This window comes from Symphalangus syndactylus, chromosome 8 (assembly GCF_028878055.3).
Source record: "Symphalangus syndactylus isolate Jambi chromosome 8, NHGRI_mSymSyn1-v2.1_pri, whole genome shotgun sequence".
NCBI classification, from domain to species: Eukaryota; Metazoa; Chordata; class Mammalia; order Primates; family Hylobatidae; genus Symphalangus; species Symphalangus syndactylus.
In genome coordinates this window covers 112,865,248-112,885,899 of record NC_072430.2, presented here as the reverse complement: position 1 = coordinate 112,885,899, position 20,652 = coordinate 112,865,248, and the positions used below count along the sequence as shown (strand labels likewise).

At 37.9% G+C, this 20,652-nt stretch overlaps 1 protein-coding gene across 11 annotated transcripts in view; it reads right to left on the bottom strand.

The window, feature by feature from the left end:
• Positions 1–20,652, bottom strand: part of PIKFYVE (phosphoinositide kinase, FYVE-type zinc finger containing) — a 92,126-nt gene that overhangs the window by 58,819 nt on the left and 12,655 nt on the right. For all 11 annotated transcript variants that reach the window (XM_063645008.1, XM_063645011.1, XM_063645010.1 and 8 more), the window contains 3 exons: positions 13,403–13,610; positions 10,559–10,648; positions 334–472 (listed from right to left, as the gene is read on the bottom strand). In XM_063645008.1, coding sequence (XP_063501078.1) covers positions 334–472; positions 10,559–10,648; positions 13,403–13,610 — 437 coding nt within the window. The remainder of the gene's footprint in view (positions 1–333; positions 473–10,558; positions 10,649–13,402; positions 13,611–20,652) is intronic.

Genomic DNA, 20,652 nt, shown 5'->3' with positions numbered 1-20,652 from the left:
CAGCACCCTGGGAGCCGAGGTGGGCAGACCACTTGAGGTCAGGAATTTGAGACCAGCCTGGCCAACAAGGTGAAACCACGTCTCTACTAAAAATACAAAAAAATTAGCCAGGTGTGGTGGCATGCGCCTGTAATCCCAGCTACTCAGGAGGCTGAGGCACCAGAATCGCTTGAATCCAGGAGGCGGAGGTTGCAGGGAGCCAAGATCACACCACTGCACCCCAGCCTGGGCAGCACACCAAGACTCTGTCTCAAAAAGAAAAAAAAAGACTCAGTCACATAAACATTCTCTATGCTCAAAACTAGCAATGGGTCAAAGATACTGGACCAGTACCAGAAGAATTTTGCGTTCATCCTCAGTGGTCTCTGTCCTAACATATGTTCGGTTAGCCTGGGGACTGACAGATGTCTCATATGAAGGTACCATAGGAGAACCAGATCTATCCAGTGACAGGTTAGTAATGCTGGCTGATCTGGAAATAAAAACAAGAAGTGAAATCACAGGTGTAAATTCTTCAATAGAATTACAGAGAAAATGCATTTTTAAATAAATGCTTATTTACCAATGTTAAGGGTACTTTTAAAAGCAGTTATGATGGTTATGCATGATATTATCATTGGAAGAAATTTGGTAAAGGATACCCAGAAACTCTCTGTACGATATTTGCAACTCTACGTAAGTCTATATTTTGCAATTCTATGTGTGTCTAAAATTACTTGGAAATAAGTTTAAAAGAAAATAGTTATGGAAAGATTACAGGAAAATAATTATATAGCTCATATATTAGTAATATTTCAAAGGGAATAGATACAAAGTCTTGTTAAAATGCTGTAAGTTAGTGGATTTTTTTTTTAAATAACAAATATAAAGAATGAAATTAAATGCAGAAATAATCTTGCAGATCAGGGTCAGGAAACTATGGCCCACAGGCCAAATCTAGCCTTCTTCCTGTTTTTGTATAGCCCATGAACTAAGAAGGTTTTATAGTTAAATATCTGCAATGCAATCAATCTGATGAAGGGAACACCAATTTTGACACCCAAATAAGCAAAACGTTATGACCAAAAAAGAATTCCTTTCTTCTCACTAGTAGACCTATATTTAAAATATTGTCCTCAAATATTATTACATTATGCTATTTTGTCAGTAAAAACATTACAAGAAATTTGTTTCTTCTCATAGTATCAGTATTCATACATATCTTTAATTTTGACTCTTGGTAAAGTTACCAAACAAATGACTTAGAAGTAGAATACCAATAGCATCAAAGAACCTTTAATTTATTTAAAAGAAAAGGTAACTAGAAATTTAGTTGGCTTCTATCTAGAAAAAAACTAAACCCAATTTTAGCTTCCACATAAAGGATAAAAGGCAAAAGCACCTATGATGTGTTAGACTATATATATACATAACTCATTCATTAGGGCAGTATCTGTATCTTCCCACATTTAATCTTCACAGCATCCTATGGAATATGTATTACTAGCTCTATTTTACGGATAAAGAAATCAAGAATAAGGGATTAAGTAATCTGCCTAAAGTAGCTCGACTAATATGTATCAGGGCTGCCACCTACAATTAGGTGTCAATTGAAAAACCAATATTTCCCCAGTATAAAGATGAAAATATTTTTAAAATAATTAAAGTATTCACAGGTTTAGCAAAGTGTCAGTTAATAGGAAACCACTGCTATCAAATACCTGATAAACAATTTTTAAAAATAATTGGTTATTTCTTGGCATAGTGTTTTAGTGAAAGCTTGCTATTATTTCTTAATCTCTTTTCCAATGGGTGCATTATCCATACATTCTACTTCTCTATCATTTTAACCATCCCTGCACATATTCTAATATAGTGGCAACAAGAATAAAAGAAAATTAGTCAATTTTACTGTCAAAAGCTCTAATAAATAGGCTAGTAGCAAGAATACTGATTAAAATTATATTTAGAGACAGCGCTCATTGACTAAATTACATCTTTCCTAAACACATCAATCTTAGCATCAATTCAAAACACATGGAGATACATTGTAAATTAGCACAGGTATCCCTACACTTCTACACATGCCAACAGGAATACTATAATTTTCCCCATCTTTTTAAAAAGCCATCTCTTGACTCCACATCCCTCTGCTGCATTTCCCTCTACTTTACAGCAAAACTCCAATCTCCAGTAATTCTTCCATTATCTCTTGAACCCCAAATAACCCACTGAGACTGCCTATCGAGATTACCAATGTTGTCATTAAATCCAGTAGTCAGTCTTCACTCCTCATCTTACTTAACATATCAGCAGCATAACTCCCCTTCCTTGAAAAACTTTCTCCACTTGACTAATAAGGTAAATACCCTCCTGGTTTCCCTGTCACCTCGCTGGCCTCTCCCCATCTCCTTTTCTGGTTTCTCTTGATTTCTCCAATCTCAGTCCTTAGTCCTTATTTCCTCCCTTTTCACACTCATTCTCTTGATGATCTCCATCCAAGTTCATAGCTTTAAATACCATACACATGATGACAACATCCAAGTTTATATCTTTAGGGTGTAGCCCTCCCCTAAATTCTGGACTCACATATCCAACTATTTGACATCTCACTTGGTTGTCTAGAAGATATCTCAAATTCAACACATCTAAAACCAAACTGTTCCTCCCAGCTGTCAATTCCACCCCTCCAACTGCTCAGGTCAAAGACCTGAGTCCTCTTTGATGTCTTTCTGTTGAAGCCTACATCCAGTTGATTAGCAAATCCTATTAGCTCTACAGTCAAAATATATTTAGAATTTGTCTGTTTCATCCGGGCGTGGTGGCTCACACCTATAATCCCAGCACTTTGGGAGGCCGAGGCAGGTGGATCACCTGAGGTTAGGAGTTCGAGACCAGCCTGGCCAACATGGTGAGACTCTGTCTCTATTAAAAATACAAAAATTAGCCAGGCATGCTAGCAGGTGCCTGTAATCCTAGGCTAGTGGGAGACGCACAAGAATTGCTTGAACCTGGGAGGCAGAGGTTGCAGTGAGGTGAAATCGTGCCACTGCACTCCAGCCTGGGCAACAAAGCGAGACTGTCTCAAAAAAAAAAAAAAATGTCATGTCATCCTTCCACACTCCATCCAAAACTCTCCAACAAGGGAAAGCTTTTCAGAGTAGAATGTCAACTAATAAATGTAAAAGCAAAGATAGACTTAGAAAAATCACCATTTTGCAAACATAATAACATTGCATTTCAACAAGTATCATAAATGAATGCTAAAACTATTGATGAAAGAGTAGTAAGATATAGAGTATTCATGCAGTTTCAAAGTATCTCCCCCACATATTACTTACTAATTACAGAGGATAAAATAGTACCTTTACAGTGGAGAAACCCAATATGCGAGAGATCAAGTCAACACCACCAATGGGATAAACTTGTATTGTGTCCTTTGTAACATAACAGATTGAGAAGGATGTAGAACTCATGGAGTATTTCTGCCCCAAAACTGCACAGCCCAAATCTAATCATAGGAAGCTTTTGATAAACTTAAATTGATGGGCATTTTACTAAACAACTGGTCTATCCTCTTCACAAAGAAAGACTAAGATACTGTTACAGAGTAAAGAAAACCAAGACATATGACAAATAAGTTCAATGTATGATTCTGAACTGGATCACAGATTGGGGGGAAATCAGTACAAAAAAACATTATTAGGACAATTGGCAAAATCAGAATACCTACAGTATATTACATAATAGAAATTTACCACTGTTACAATTTCCTAAATTTGTTATGTAAGAGAACATGATTGTTCTGAGGAAAAACACTTAAGTATTCAAAAGTAAAAAATAGAACTTTCTACTTCTGGTCTAGCATGTGAGCATCTTCACTCCATCTCAACAACTAAAACCTGAACAAAGAGAAAAATCATCAACTGTTCTTAGGTCCATCAGAGAAGTGAGGTCACAAGCCAAATCCTGCTCCAAATACTGCAGACAGACAAGCAGATACAGAGGATCACAACTCACTGGAGCAGAAACCTCCATGGGAACCAGTACTAGGGTAGGAAAACCTAAAATCAAATTGACAGATTCCTCGAAGCTCAGTGTAGACAAACCAGAGATACAAATTCTAGGCGAACCCAGTCATGGGGGTAGTGGGGATGCTTTTGGGAGTTTCACTTCCAGATCTACCACATCCTCACAGTGAATGTCAGAAAAATTCCCTCCGGCTTCTAGCTTCCAGCAGAGGGAGAGAATAAACAACTTAAAAATACATCAGAGCATTCTGTTCTTCATAACATGTCCTGCCCTGAGGAGAAACTATTTTACCAGAGCCTAACCTGCTGGAGTTATATCAGAGCTTAACCTACCCAGGGAGAAGGAAATCCCTAACCGCAGCCCCTTCTAGCCTTCCACATGGGGGAAGAAAAGTCCCCAACTCCAGCCCCCTCCAGCCATTCTGTCTCACCTAAGGGGAAAAAAACAAGAAGCCCTGATAAAGTTTACAGTTCAGGGGCACAGGCTCACCTATGAGAGTGACTCACAGGACTAGAGACCACTTAACCTCCCCCTACATCCTATCACTACATCACTAAAGGCCTATTTACCATAGTTCCTTTTACCCAGTACAGCATGTCCACCTTTCAACAAAAAATCACAAGGCATGATGAAAACCAAAAAACACAGTTCAAAGACACTGAACAAGCATCCGAAACAGGCTCAACATGAATGTGGGAATTATCAGTCTAGCAATTGTTTTTAAACTATAATCAATATGCTAAGGTGTTAATGGGAAAAGTAAACAACAGGTAGGAACAGATAATATAAGCAGAGAGATGGATATTCTAAGAAAGAAGCAAAAAGGAAATGCAAGAGATCAAAACACCATAACATTAAAGAAGAGTGCCTTTGATGGGCTCTTAGTAGACTAAACAGAGGTAAGGAAAGAATCTTTGAACTTGCAGCTATCTCAACGGAAACTGCCAAAACTGAAAAGCAAATAGAAAAAAGACTGAACAAACAATATCCAAGAAATGTGAGACAACTACAAAAGGTATAATATAAATGTAATGGGAATACCAAAAAAAAGAAGAAAGAGAGAAAGGAACACAAGCAATATTTGAAGCCATAATCACTGAGAATTTCCCACGAATTCATGTCAGATGCCAAGCCACAGGTCCAGGAAGCTCAGAGAACACAAGCATGGATAAATGTCAAAAAACTACACTTAGGCAAAACTAAGTGTATTCAAATGGCAGAAAGTCAAAAATAAAGAAAAAGATCTTGAAAAAAACCACCTTAAAGACCAAGCATGGTGGCTCACACCTGTAATCCCTGCACTTTGGGAAGCCAAAGCAAGAGGATCACTTGAGGCCAGGAGTTTGAGACCACCCTGGGCAACACAGCAAGACCCCATCTCTATTTAAAGAAAAAAAAAACCTTACCTGTAGAGTATCAAAGATAATAAATACATCTGACTTCTCCTCAGAAGCCATGCAAGCAAAAAGAACGAAATGAAATATTTAAGATGTTGAGAGAAAAAAGCCACCAACCTAGAATTCTGTACCCTGATGATACCCTTCAAAAGTGAAGGAGAAGTAAAGCCTTTCTTAGACAAATGAAAACTGAGGGAATTTTTTGCCAGTAGACCTGCCTTGCAAAAATGCTGAAAAGGCAGAGAGAAGGAATACGATATAGGTCAGAAACTTAGATCTATTAATACACAAAGAAAAGCATCACAGAAGGAATAAGTTAAAGTAAAAACGTTTCTTTTTCTTACTCTTAGTTGATGTAACAGATAACTATTTCTTCAAAATAATAGCAACAATGTATTCAATTATGTATGTATGCATGCTTATATGTAAGTGAAATGAATGCCAATGATACAACAGATGGGAGGGAAAAATTGGGAGTATTTTGTTATAAGGTATTTGCATTACCTGTGAAGTAGTATAGTATTATTTGAAAGTAAATGTGGATTAGTTGTAAGTTACATTGCAAACTCTAGGGCAATCACTAAAAAAAGTAAAAAGAATATAACTGATATCCTTTAAAAAGGAGAGAAAATGGAATAACAAAATGCTCAATCAAATACATAAAAGTGGAAAAGGTACAGAAGACAAAAACAGGAAGAAAGAACAAGGGCAACAAGTAGAAAACAGTAACAAATATGGCAGATATTACTCTAACTACATCAGTAATTACCTTAAATGTCAATAGTCTAAATACACCAACTAAAAGACAGAGATGGTTAGAATGGATCAAAAACTAAGACCCAAAAATACATTGTCTACAAGAAACCTAATTTAAATACAAAGACACATACAGATTAAAAACTAAGTGAAAGGTCAAAATGTCACTGCTTACCCCATAAATATGTACAATTATTATGTGTCAATTTTAAAAATTAATTTTTAAATTTTCAAATGAAATCAAAACAGGATATATGAAAAAAAGTAGATGGAGAAAGATATACCACGTTAACACTAATAAAAAAAAGATGTACCACGTTAACGCTAATTTAAAAAGCTAAAAAAAAAAGAAGTAACTATATTAATTTTCAGACAGAACAGACTTCAGAGCAATCAAAGATAAAAAGGGAAATTACATAATGATAAAGAAATCAATATTCCAAAAGACAGAACAATCCTTAATATGTATGCTCGCTCCTAACAACAGAGTACCAAAATATATGAGGCAAAAACTGATAGAACTACAGGAGAAATGGATGAATTCATTATTATAGCTGGAGACTTTAACCCCTCTATCAAAGATGGACACATTCAGCAGAGAGAAAATCAATAACAACATAGCTGAACTCAACAACACCATTAATCAGGTGGATAAAATGGACATCTTATAGACTGCTTAATTCAACAGCAGAATACACATTCCTCTCAAGTAACATGGAACATTCACCAAAACACACCACATTCTGGGCCATAAAACACATCATAACAAATTTAAAAGAGTAGAAATCATACAATGTCTGCCTTCAACAACCAAAATGGAATCAAACTAGAAATCATTAACAGAAAGACAGCTACAAAATCCCAAAATCCTTGGAGATGAAACAACACACTTGTAAAACAAATAACATGAGTCAAAGAAGAATATAAAGAAAAATTTTTAAATATTTGTTACTAAATGAAAATGAAAATACAACCTATCTAAATTTGTGGAATGCAACAGAAAGCAGTGCTTAGCGGGAAATTCACAGCACAAAGTGCATATATTTAAAAAGAAGACCTAAAATCAATCATCTAAGCTTCCACCTTGGGGAACAAAGGGGTTAAAAAGCATATTAAATCCAAAGTGAACACAGGAAAAATAATAATAAAGATTAGAGAAGAAGTTAATAGAGAAAATCAACAAAGCCAAAGCTGGTTCTTTGAAAAGATCAATAAAATCAGTAAGTATCCAGCCAGGCTAAGAAAAAAAAGGGAGAAAACACAAAGTACTAATATCAGAAATGAAAATCGAAACAGAACTATTTCTCTTAAAGAAATTGAATCAATAACTGGTAACTTTCCAAAACAGAAAGCACCAGGCCCAGATGCATTCACTGGTGAATTCTACCAAACATTTAAGAAATAAATTATGTCAATTCTCCACAAAATTTTCCTGAAGATAGAGGAAATACTTTCTAACTCAGTCTATGAGGCCAGGAGTTCCCTAATACCAAAACCAGACAAAGACATGACAAGAAAAGGAAACCACAAACTATTATCCTCAACAAAACAGTAACAAATCCAATCCAACAATGTATAAAAACTATATACACCACAACCAAATGGAATTTATCCCAGGTATGCAAGGCTGGTTCAATATTAAAAAATCAATTAATATAACCCATCACATCAAGTTACAGAAGAATAATTACGTAATCATGTCATTGATACAGAAAAAGCATTTGACAAAATCTAACACTCCTTCATTATAAAAACTCTCAGTAAACTAGGAATAGAGCAAACTTCCCCAACATGATAAAGAGTATCTACAAAAAACAACATACAGCTAACATCATACTTAATGCTGAGAAACTCAAAGCTTTCCCACTAAGATCAGGAACGAGGCAAGGATGTCCCCTCTCACTACTCCTTTTCAATATTGGACTACAAGTCTTAGCTAATGAAATAAAACAGGAAAAGGAAATAAAAGGTACACTGATTGGGAAGGAAGAAACAAAACTTTCTTCACAGATGACAAGACTGTTTATATAGAAAATCCAAAAGAACTAACAAACTCTAAGTGATTATAGCAAGGTGGCAGGATACAAGATTAATACACAAAAGTCAATCACATGAGATAATACTACACACCCATTAAAATTGCCAAAATCCAAAACTGACAACACCAAATGTGATGAGGATGTGAAACAACAGGAACTCTCATTCATTGCTGGTAGGAATGCAAAATGGTAAAACCACTTTGGAAAAAAGTCTAGCAGCGTCTTACAAAATTAAACATCATCTTACCATAGGACTCAGCAATCATGCTCCTTGGTATTTATCCATATGAACTGAAAATTACACCCACAAAAAAACCTGTACTCAGATGTTATAACAGCCTTACTCATAACTGATAAAACTTAGAAGCAATCAAGACGTCCTTCAGTAGGTGAGTAGATAAACTATAGTGTATCCAGACAATGGGATATTATTCATCACTAAAAAGAAATGAGCTATCAAGCTATGGAAAGACACAGAGAAAACTTAAATGCGTATTAGTAGGTGAAAGACACCTATCTGAAAAGTCTACACACTGTATAATTTCAACTATATGGCATTGTGGGAAAAGTAAAACTATGGAGACAGTAAAAAAGATTAATGATTTTCACGGGTTGGGGAGAGGAAGGGATAAATAGGAGGAGCCCAGTAAACTTTTTGGGCAGAGGAACTATTCCGTAGGATACAACAATGACAGACGCATGTCATTATACATTTGTCCAAATCCACAGAATATTCAACACCAAGAGTGAATTCTAATGTTAACTATGAACTTTTAGATGATGATCATGTGTCAAAGTAGGTCCACTGATTACAATATGCCACTTTAGTGCAGGACACTGATAGTCATGAAGATTGTGCATGTGTGGGGACAGAGGCTATAGGGGAACTCTCTGTACTTTCTGCTCATTTTTTCTATGAACCTTAAAACTGCTATAAAAAATAAACTTAATAAAAATATATAAATGATGTCTGCAACTTACTCTCAAATGGTTCAGAAAATATGCATATATATATATATACAATATAAAAAACGATGGCCAGGTGTGGTGGCTTACACCTGTAATCCCAGCACTTTGGGAGTCCGAGGTGGGAAGATCGCATAAGGTCAGAAGTTCAAGACTATCCTGGACAACAAAGTGAAACCCCATCTCTATATTTTACTAAAAAATAATAGGCTGAGCGCGGTGGCTCATGCCTGTAATCCCAACACTTTGACAGGCCAAGGCGGGCAGATCACGAGGTCAGGAGATCAAGACCATCCTGGCTAACACGGTGAAGCCCCGTCTCTAATAAAAATACAAAAAAATTAGCCGGGCATGGTGATGGGCGTCTGTAGTCCCAGCTACTCAGGAGGCTGAGGCAGGAGAATGGCATGAACCCAGGAGGTGGAGCTTGCAGTGAGCTGAGATCGCACCACTGCACTCCAGCCTGGCAAGAGAGTGAGACTCCGTCTCAAAAATAAGATAAATAAAAATAAAAAAAGAAAAAATGAGAAAGCAAAGGGACAAAATATAAATTAGCAAATCTTAATGAAAAATATATGAAGATACATTTTTCTGTTCTCGCAACTTTTCTACATGTTCGACATTTTTTCAAAGCAATTAAAAATTAACAACAAAAAATGTAAAACTCTCCAACAGCTTCCTATCTCACTCAGAGTAAATGACAGAGTCTAAGACTGCTCTACTCCATTACCATAGGATTCCTTGTTATTCCTTGCCAAGTGTATTTCCTCTCAGGAATTTGTTATTCCTGTTTTCTTGGGACTCTCATCCACAAAATGTCCACATGGCTCCTTCCCTCACATCCTTCACGTCTTATTTAACCAGAAGAGAAAGGATGGTGTAGGTTCCAAACCCGGAAGCCAGTGGAGAATATCAGAAAGAGTCACTGAGAGAATGGAAACAAGGGCTGAATAGCAAAAAGAAAATGATAGGCCGGGCGCGGTGGCTCACGCTTGTAATCCCAGCACTTTGGGAGGCCGAGGCGGGCGGATCACGAGGTCAGGAGATCGAGACCACGGTGAAACCCTGACTCTACTAAAAAATACAAAAAATTAGCCAGGCATGGTGGCGGGCGCCTGTAGTCCCAGCTACTCGGAGAGGCTGAGGCAGGAGAATGGCGTGAACCCGGGAGGCGGAGCTTGCAGTGAGCCGAGACTGCGCCACTGCACTCCAGCCTGGGCGACAGAGCGAGACTCCGTCTCAAAAAAAAAAGAAAATGATAGTTTAATTCAGCTTTTAGAGCTACGAAAGTATATGACAATCAATCCCACTCTTTTTATCCATTTGTTCTTCTTATTAGCACGAAAAGAAATAAACATCAGAGAGCAGTGTTTTCATTTGTCAGTTTACCTATTTCGAGCAGGAGATTTCCCAGCATCCTCTTGCACAGATACAAGTCTTGTTGAAAGAGGAGTATTTGAGGAATCTGGATGAATCAAACTATAAAGAAAATAGGAAAATACTGAAATAATTCAGGACAGTAAAAGGGAATTTCAATGAGGCGCTTTAACATTGAAAGGAGATTTAATCTTTTTCCCTGCAATAATGAGATTATAGGTCATTTTTGTTCTTCCTTTAATTAGGGTGTAAATGGTATGAATAATAGTTTTTGCAGTGCATGGCTTTTAAGAATACAAAATACCGAAATGACAATTTTAAAAAGTTTTTAAGTATATGGAATGTAAATAAAGTTATTTGGATGGGTGCCTTTGAAACTTCTAACATTATTAATACAAGATGAAAGTGATTTTGGAGGGAAATCTGAGTTCAAATATTTTATTCTCAGTCCCCATAACCCACTAGAATAGCACCATAGAGTCAGACAAACCTAGGTCCAAGTGCAGGCTCGACCTCTTACTAGCTGGGTGACCTTGGGTTCATTACTTAATCTCGCTAAACCTCAGCATCCACATCTGTCGAAAGGAAAAAATAGTGCCTACCACAGAGATATGCTGACTAAAAGAGAATGAACATTAAGCAATTAGCACAGAACCTAAAATTTAACTATCATTCTACCTTTGACATCTATTGTACATCTCTCAGGAAGCTTTCTTACCTGATTTGTTTTGTTAAATCACATCTGCCCATTACGACAGGGCCAATCACAACTAAAAAGCATTACTAACTAAAGTAAGCAAAAACTAAAAAATCTCCATACTTCGTATTGTTTAATTAAACATAGAATCAATTTTTAAAATTTATAAAATATATGTAAGGTATAAAAAATCGCAATGCCATAAACACCAAAGTATTCATGAAGCAATGTAAGAAAAGGCTAGGCATGGTGGCTCATGTCTATAATGCCAGCACTTTGGGAGGCGGGCAAATCACTGGAGCCTAGGAATTCGAGACCAGCCTAGCCGACATGGCAAAACCCATCTCTACTGAAAATACAAAACTTAGCTGGGCATGGTGGCACACGCCTGTAATCCCAGCTATTTGGGAAGCTGAGACACAGGAATCGCTTGAACCTGGGAGGCAGAGGTTGCAGTGAGTCAAGATCGCACCACTGCACTCCAGCCTGGGTGACAGAGCGAGACTCCATCTCAAAATAAATAAATAAATAAAAACTAATGTAAGAAAAAGAAACTTCGGCCAGGCGCGGTGGCTCACACCTGTAATCCTAGCCCTTTGAGAGGCCAAGGTGGGTAGATCACCTGAGGTCAGGAGTTCAAGACCAGCCTGGCCAACATGATGAAACCCGTCTCTACTAAAAATAGAAAAATTAGCCAGGCGTGGTGGCAGGCACCTGTAATCCCAGCTACTCAGGACGTTGAGGCAGAAGAATCACTTGAACCCAGGAAAAGAAGGTTGCAGTGAGCCAAGGTTGTGCCATTGCACTCCAACCTGGGCAACAAGAGCAAAAAAAAACTCCGTCTCAAAAAAAAAAAGAGAAAGAAAAAGTACACTACCACTGACTGTGAAATTCCCCTACCTAGTCCTAATCCCCTCCCTTCCCTCAGTGAAACCACTGTTGTAACTTTCATATCTATCATTGTCTTTAAGTTTTACCACATTTCAGTCCCTAGACAGTGTACTAGTTTTGTGTATTTTTAAATTTTATATAAATTAAATTTTACTGGTTACATGATTAGATGATTTTCTTTTCTACTCCACTTTATGTCCCTGAGATTCATACATATTGAATGTAGCTGTAATTAACTCATTTTTTACTTCTATTTAAATTCATTACATACTAATTTCTCAATTCCTTAAGGGTTAACTGAGAAATTAACTTATCAGAGAGATGTTACTTAAAACTATAAGCTCTTTGAAATGGCCAGATTTGGTACTATGCTTAACAAAATAATTCAGCTAAAGAAAATAATCAGAGGCCAGGTGCAGTGGCTCATGCCTGTAATCTCTGCACTTTGGAAAGCTGAAGTGGGAGGATCGCTTGAAGCCAGGAGTTCAAGACAGCCTGGTCAACATGGCAAGACCCCATTTCTCGAAAAAAAAAAAAAAAAAATTAGCCAAGCACAGTGGTGTGCACCTGTTGTCCCAGCTACTCAGGAGGCTGAGGCGGAAGGGATTTGAGGCTGCCCTGAGCTATGATCACACCACTACACTCCAGCCTGGGTGACAGAGCAAGGCCGTCTCAAAAATAATAACTAATAATTTTTAAAAATCAGAAACTGATGAAACTAAGATTCTTATTCAAACAATTCCAGGTAACTTCCAAGAGTTAGCACCCTCTACTACCAAGCAGTGCAGTATACTTACAAAAAAACATGACATAGCAGTGCAGTATACTTACAGAAAAACATGACATATTCCTTCAGAAGGAAAAAAAAATCTAATTTCATTTGGAAATATGAATACATATTATATGGGCATTCTTCTTCTCACAGAAGGCTACATTAGAAATTAATAATCTCAATGACTTATGTTGCCTATTCAACAAATATTATCAAGATTATATACATGCCATGCACTGTTCTTGGTGCCTGGGGTAGAACAGTGAGAAGAAAGGTGTAAAGTCTCCTCTCATGGAGCTTACATTCTAATTAGCCAATATCATCACTATCCATAAACATCTGCAAACATTCTGGAGGCAAGCCAAAGAAAAAGGAGAACACGGTGAACTGACAGGAAATAATTCAAAGAGGGTAAGTGTTAACTGAAAGCACTCAAAGGTCAGACAACTATCGATATTTCTCAACTTTAAATAAAATTATATTTAAGGGACAATACCTTTGCCAGGCCAAATCATCCTCTAAAAATATGTTACGGCTGGCTTTCCTACTCCCAACAGGTGTTCGGGGTTCACTTGGATCAAGCACAGACACAGAGCAAGCAGAATCTGAAAGAGCATTCAAGTCTTCCCCAATAGAATTACTGTCTGTGGAATGAGCATAACTTAAGGCTATTTTTCTACAATATGTGCAAGCTCGGAGGTCTCCTAGGAGAAACAAACAAAAACAAGGAAAATGAAGGAAAAGATAGCAGTAATATATTGCTTAACATAACTTTTTTAACTCCTTGGGTCAACAGTTCATCTAATAACAGGGAAATGTCTTCAAGTACAGACTCTCAAAAAAAGACATTTTAAAAAGTGAAATAATTTTGTTAGCTCTATTATATATATTTAAGGGCCATTTTGAATTCTGGCACTAAAAATAAAAAGTTAAAAGTTAAAAGAAAAAAAAAGAGCCATCATTATGATAAATTCATCCAGGTGTCCAAACGACCACAAACATTTATAATGAGTTTAAAATGTAACATACCAGGCCGGACGTGGTGGCTCACGCCTGTAATCCCAACACTTTGGGAGGCCAAGGCGGCGGATCACCTGAGGTCAGGAGTTCGAGACTAGCCTGGCCAACATGGTGAAACCCCCTCTCTACTAAAAATACAAAAATTAGCCGGGCATGGTAACGCATACCTGTAATCCCAGCTACTCAGGAGGGTGAGGCAGAAGGACTGCTTGAACCCGGGAGGTGGAGGTTGCAGTGAGCCAAGACTGTGCCATTGCACTCCAGCCTGGGCAACAAGAACGAAACTCCGTCTCAAAATAAATAAATAAATAAAATAAAATAAAATAAGATAAAATAAAACAAAATAAAATGTATATCCCAATGATACTAGAAAGAGTATTTTTTTCCAGGTTGTAAAAGTGAAATAAGGGATCTAGGACAGGCACAGTGGCTCACACCTGTAATCCCAGCACTTTGGGGGGCCAAGGCAGGAGGACTGCTTGAGGGCAGGAGCTCAAGAACAACCTGGCCAACAATATGGAGACCCTGTCTCTATACAAATATAAACATATATAAAATAAAATTTTAAAAAAGAAATCTAACAGAGACATGAGTTTCAAGGAATAACATTTTTTAATAGAATAAATAAACCAACACAAATGGAAACAACATATTTTCCACAGGCAAATTAATTAAGGAGGAAAATATTATTAAGGTCTTTATTGTGAAGCCCTGAAGAGTACCCTCCAAAGAATTTCAAAAGCAAACTAACAGAAAATGGGCTTACATGTAGTGTAACATATGAGAGTAAAAACTATAAAAGAATTCTTATAAAAAAAAGTTAGGGCCGGGCACGGTGGCTTACGCCTGTAATCCCAGCACTTTGGGAAACTGAGACGGATAAATCACCTGAGGTCAGTAGTCCAAGACCAGCCTGGCCAACATGGTGAAACCCTGTCTCTAGTAAAAATACAAAAATTAGCCAGGCATGGTGGCGGGTGCCTGTAATCCCAGCTACTCGGGGGGCTGCGGTGGGAGAATCGTTTGAATCTGGGAGGCAGAGGTTGCAGTGAGCCGAGACCGTGCCACTGCACTCCAGCCTGGGCAATAAAAGCGAAACTGTCTGAAAAAAAAGGATAGAAATGAAATATTCTTGAGAGGACAAACAAGGTTAATATTTCTAAATATGTATTTTTTGAGGGTGCAGTCCTGTCCAAATAGAAGTTCTCATTTCTACCCTATTTTTCTATAACATTGTTTTGAGTGATTCTATAACATTTTAGGTATTTAAAAAGGAGGTAAAATAATTAAACCTTACTAATAACATGTTGTTTAATAACTCTACCTAAAATTTTCCCACTAATATTAGAAAACTGAAGTGATACAAAATAAAAGACTTCTAAAAGTTAGCTGTATTATGTTTTTACCATAATCACTACCAAAACGGCCTTTTACTTTTTCAAGACTACTATTACATAGTACTCAGTTTTATTAAATTATGCATGTAGGCCAGGCACGGTGGTGCACACCCGTAATCCCAACACTTTGGGAGGCCAAGGCAGGAGGACTGCTTGAGCACAGGAGTTTGAGACCAGCCTAGGCTACATGGTGAGACCCCACATCAATAAAAAATACAAAAACTAGCCAGGGCATGGTGGCATTGGAGGCTGAGAGGTAGGAGGATTGCTTGAGCTGAGGCTACAGTGAGCTGAGCTGTGATCGTGCCACTGCACTCCAGCCTGGGTGACAGAGCAAGACTTGGTCTCCAAAAAAAAACAGAAGAAGTGAAATTACTCCCTGCAGAAAGACTTTCAATTTACTACAACAAAGACTTCATTTGTTTCTTACACTATAAAGGAAATCTCCCCTAACCAGTCAGCTATTAGAACTAAAATTGTCAAATCAATAAACAGAGCCAAGCCTAATCAGAAAAGTTTTCATTTCATGAAGAAATTTCATCAGCAAGAGCCTATTAAGCGCATGCCTATATGGTGTGATGGGAATACAAAGATTGATGAGATACAGCCCTGCCATCAAAAAACTCATAGTCCACTGGAGGCAACACACATATAACCAAAAAGCTGCATGACAGATGCAGATACTATTGCTATTACCATCAATAACAATAGTTTACTGTTCATTGATCCCTTTCCATGTACTAGACATTTTTCTAGGTATTTATATTTATTCAGGGTCACAATGTATAACTGTGCCTAGCATACATTATCCCAGGGGTCCCCAATCCCAGGGCCATGTACTACTCCCCATCCATAGCCTGTTAGGAACCGAGCCGCACAGCAGGAGGTGAGTGGCGAGCAAGCAGCACACAAGCCATGCACAAACGGGCATTACCTCCTGAGCTCCACCTCCTGTCAGATCAGCGGTTGCATTAGATTCTTATAGAAGCGCGAACCCTACGGTGAACTGCGCATGTGAGGGATCTAGATTGCACGTTCCTTACGAGAATCTAATGCCTGATTATCTAAGGTGGAATAGTTTCATCCCAAAACCATCCCCTGTCCCCCACACCAGTCCATGGAAAAACTGTCTTCCACAAAACCGGTCCCTGGTGCCAAAAAGGTTGGGGACCACTATATTATCCCATTTGTGATTAACCTTATGTGTCAACTTGGCTAGATTAGTTATTTAGTCAAGCTGAGATGCTGTGAAGGTTATTTTTTTTGGATGTGATTAATATTTACAATCAGCTGACTTTAAGTAAAGCAGATTGTCCTCTAGAATGTGAGTGGGTCTCATCTAATCAGTTGAAGCCCTTAAGGACAAAGACTAAAGTTTTCTGAAGAAAAAGAAATTATCTCTCAACACTTCAAGACAGAAATCCTGTAGGAGTTTCCAGCCTACTGGCCTGCCCTGAGAATTTCAGACTTGCCCGCCCTCAAAATAACTTGACCAATTGTTAAACATAAATTTCTCTATATATAAATGTGTTTGTGTATCCTACTGGTTCTGTTTCTCTGGAGAACCTTAATACATATTTTGGTACCAAGAATGGCTTTAGAGCAACAGAATCTTAAGGGTAAGTTTTCTGAATTGGTTCTTGTATTTCTGGAATTGGTTCTCTAAGCTGATTAGATTTAAAGGCACTAATGACTCTATTTCCAGTAGTAAAGAGAACACTGATAGTCCACTGTGTAATGTGGCAACAAAGACATGCAAAATATCACCTATAGATACTCCTAATCAAATATTAATACTTATAAAAGGCAAAGTTCTGAGTGACCAAGTATTTAATATCTTAGAATGGTTTTGTCAAGCTAACAACTATAATGACATGGGCTGGTTCCTCCTAATTGCATTAGACAAAAGTAAAAAAAGAAATGGATTACCTTAGGGATTCAAATTCCCAGCTCAAGAACTGTATAAATTATCTGAAAGCTTCTAGGTCTTCCTTGAAAGAAATTCTTATCTCCTGCAGGTTCAGTGCTAAGATTGTTAAAAATCAAAACAACACTCTCATCCTGCAAGTGGCTGAATTGAAACACAAACTGAATCACCAGCCTTGAAGTTTGTCTGCTATTAAAGTGAGGGTGTTGATTGGGAAGGAATGGAAATATATAGGAAGATCCTGATGAAGCTGGGGATGTTAAACACCAAAATTCTGAGTCTTCTTTGCCAGCAACAGCAGTCTTTCCACCTCATTTGAGGAGATTAACCTGGTTTTGATCAGACAGTCTGTAATGACCTCCCCTGAGTTGGCTGCCTTGCAGGACACTGCTAATTGTACTCAGGATCTACTCCTACTACTCCTCTTTGCTACCAGACCTATAAAGAAACTCAAGCTCAGGTAGGCCCTGAAAGGTGAGATACAAACTGTGACCCATTAGAAGGTGCACTACGCTCCAGAAGAACGACATGATTTTTCCAATTTATACAGATAAAAACCAAGGAAATATACGTGGGAATGGATAATGATGGTATGGGATAATAGTGGAAAGAACATGAAGTTGGATCAAGCTGAATTTACTGACATGGGCCCACTAAGCAGATTCTATATTTATTGTTGCAGCTCAAGGGGTTAAAAGGGTCTCCAACAGTCTGTTTAGATGACTGGCTGAAACACAGACCAAAAGGTGGCTTACACTAAATGGGGTTGAAATGTCAGAAATGCCCTATTATATTATAGAGGAAGGCATCCAAAAGTTAGGGGAGATTGAAACGTTAAAAGTAGTTTTACCATGTAAGACTTGCTGACTCACCCAAGAAGGACATACCTTTCAACCACGACTGTGAGAAATAAACTTGTGAGGGGAGGCCCCACATCCTTAAAGAGCTTTGTGGTTGCTCTTCTTTGTAGATCAGAAATTACAGCAGGAACTACTGCTCCTGGGTCAGGAAACCTAAATGCAATGAGGATCACTGGATCCCAGGGTGGCAGGGGCCAATAGGCAGCACTTTAGTCGCCAAAGACAAGGTGGGCATGGTTACTATAATAGACATCAGAATCAAAGCAATAATCAGAACAGCCTAAGAGATTTATGGCATTGGCTAGTTGATCATAATGTCTCCACAAGTGAAGTAGATGGGCAGTCAACAAAATTCTTACTTGATTTGTATAACGGAAACAACTCTATATCAAGTAGCTGTAAGTCCAACTTGAATCACGAAAACAGAGTCATATCATCCTTCACTCAATTCCCAGACTTGAGCCATTTACAGATGATCCAGAACTCCTTGAATGAAGAGGGGATTGGTCATTCTGAAGAAGAACCCCACTACACTGCCAGAAATGTACACTGTTAATCTTTCTACCAGCCATCCCCAAAGAGAACTATGCTTTTACCAAGGCGACTGGACACCGAGGAGAAGGAAATGATCAAATTTTTCCGGGGTTATTAGACACTTACTCTCAACTGACACTAATTCCAGGAGACCCAAAACATCACTCTGGTCTCCCTGTCAGAGTAGGGACTTATAGAGGTCAGGTGATCAGTGAAGCTTTAGCTCAGGTCCATCTCACTGTGAGTTTAGTGAGTCCCCAAACTCACTCTATGGTTATTTCCCCAGTTCTAGAACATACAGTTAGAATAGACAACCAGCAGAATCCCTATATTTGTTCCCTGATCTGTATTTTGGTACTTCTGGCTTCCAGAACCATGAGACATACATTTCTGCTGTTCTAAGCCACTCAGCCTGTGGTACTTTGTTATAGCAGCCCTAGGAAGCTAACATACCAACCATATTAACAAGAAAGGTTTTATCCTGAGGGTAATGGGAGCTCTGAAAGAGTATTATGCAGGGAAATACCCTGACATGATCAAATTAGCATTTTACAAAGAATGCTGACTAGGATATGAAATATGAATTTGAGGTAGGGAGAAACCAAAGGTAAAAAAAAAGTCTTTTAAAAGCTGTAATCTTGGTCACTGTAGCCTTAGATTACAATTTGAAGTCAGGAAATGTGATGCCTCCTGCCTTGTTCTTTTTGCTTAGGATTGTTTTGGCTATTCAGGCTCTTTTTTGGTTCTATATGAATTTTAGAACAGTTTTTTCTAATTCTATGAAAAAGGACATTGGTAGTTTCATAGGAATAGGCTACAGTAACAAAAACAGCATGGTACTGGTACAAAAACAGGCACATAAGCCAATGGAACAGAACAAAGAAACCAGAAATAAAATCACACACTTACAGACATTTGATCTTCAACAAAGTCAACAAAAATGAACAACAGGGAAAGGACTCTATTCAATAAATGGCACTGGGATAGCTGGCTAGCCATATGCAGAAGAATAAAACTGGCCCCTATGTTTCACCATATACAAAAATTAATTCAAGATGGATTAAAGATTTAAATGTAAGACCTCAAACTATGAAAGTCCTAGAAGAAAACCTATGAAGCACGATTCTGGACATCAGCCTGGGGAAACAATTTATGACTAAGTCCTCAAAAGCAATTGCAACAAAAACAAAAATTGACATGTGGGACCTAATTAAACTAAAGTGCTTCTGCACCGCAAAAGAAACTATCAACAGAGTAAACAGACAAGCCACAGAATAGGAGAAAATACTTGCAAACTATGCATCTGACAAAGATCTAATATCCAGAATATATAAGAAACGTAATTCAACAAGTAAAAAACAAATGACCCCATTAAAAATTGGGCAAAAGACATGAACAGACACTTCTCAAAAAAAGACCTACAAGTGGCCAACAAACATGAAAAAATGTTCCACATCACTAATCATTAGTGAAATGCAAATCAAAACCACAATAAGATACCGTCTCACACCAGTCAGAATGGCTGTTATTAAAAAGCCAAAAAACGAATGCTGGTAAAGCTGCAGAGAAAAGAGAATGCTTATACACTGCTGATGGGAATGTAAGTTAGTTCAGCCACTGTGGAAGATAGTTTGAAGATTTCTCAAAGAGCTTAAAACAGAACTGCTACCATTTGACTCAGGAATCCCATTACTGGGTATATACCCAAAGGAAAATAAATCATTCTATCAAAAAGACACATGTACTCGTATGTTCATTGCAACACTTTTTATAATAGCAAATACAGAATCAACCTGGGTGCCACCAATGGTGAAATGGATAAAGAAAATGTGGTACATATACACCATGGAATCCTACGCAGCCATAAAAAAAGAACAAAATTATGTCCCTTGTAGCAATATGGATGCAGCTGGAGGCCACTATCCTAAGTAAATTAACACAGAACAGAAAATCGAATGCTGCAAGCTCTCACTTACAAGTGGGAGCTAAACACTGGGTACATAAGGAC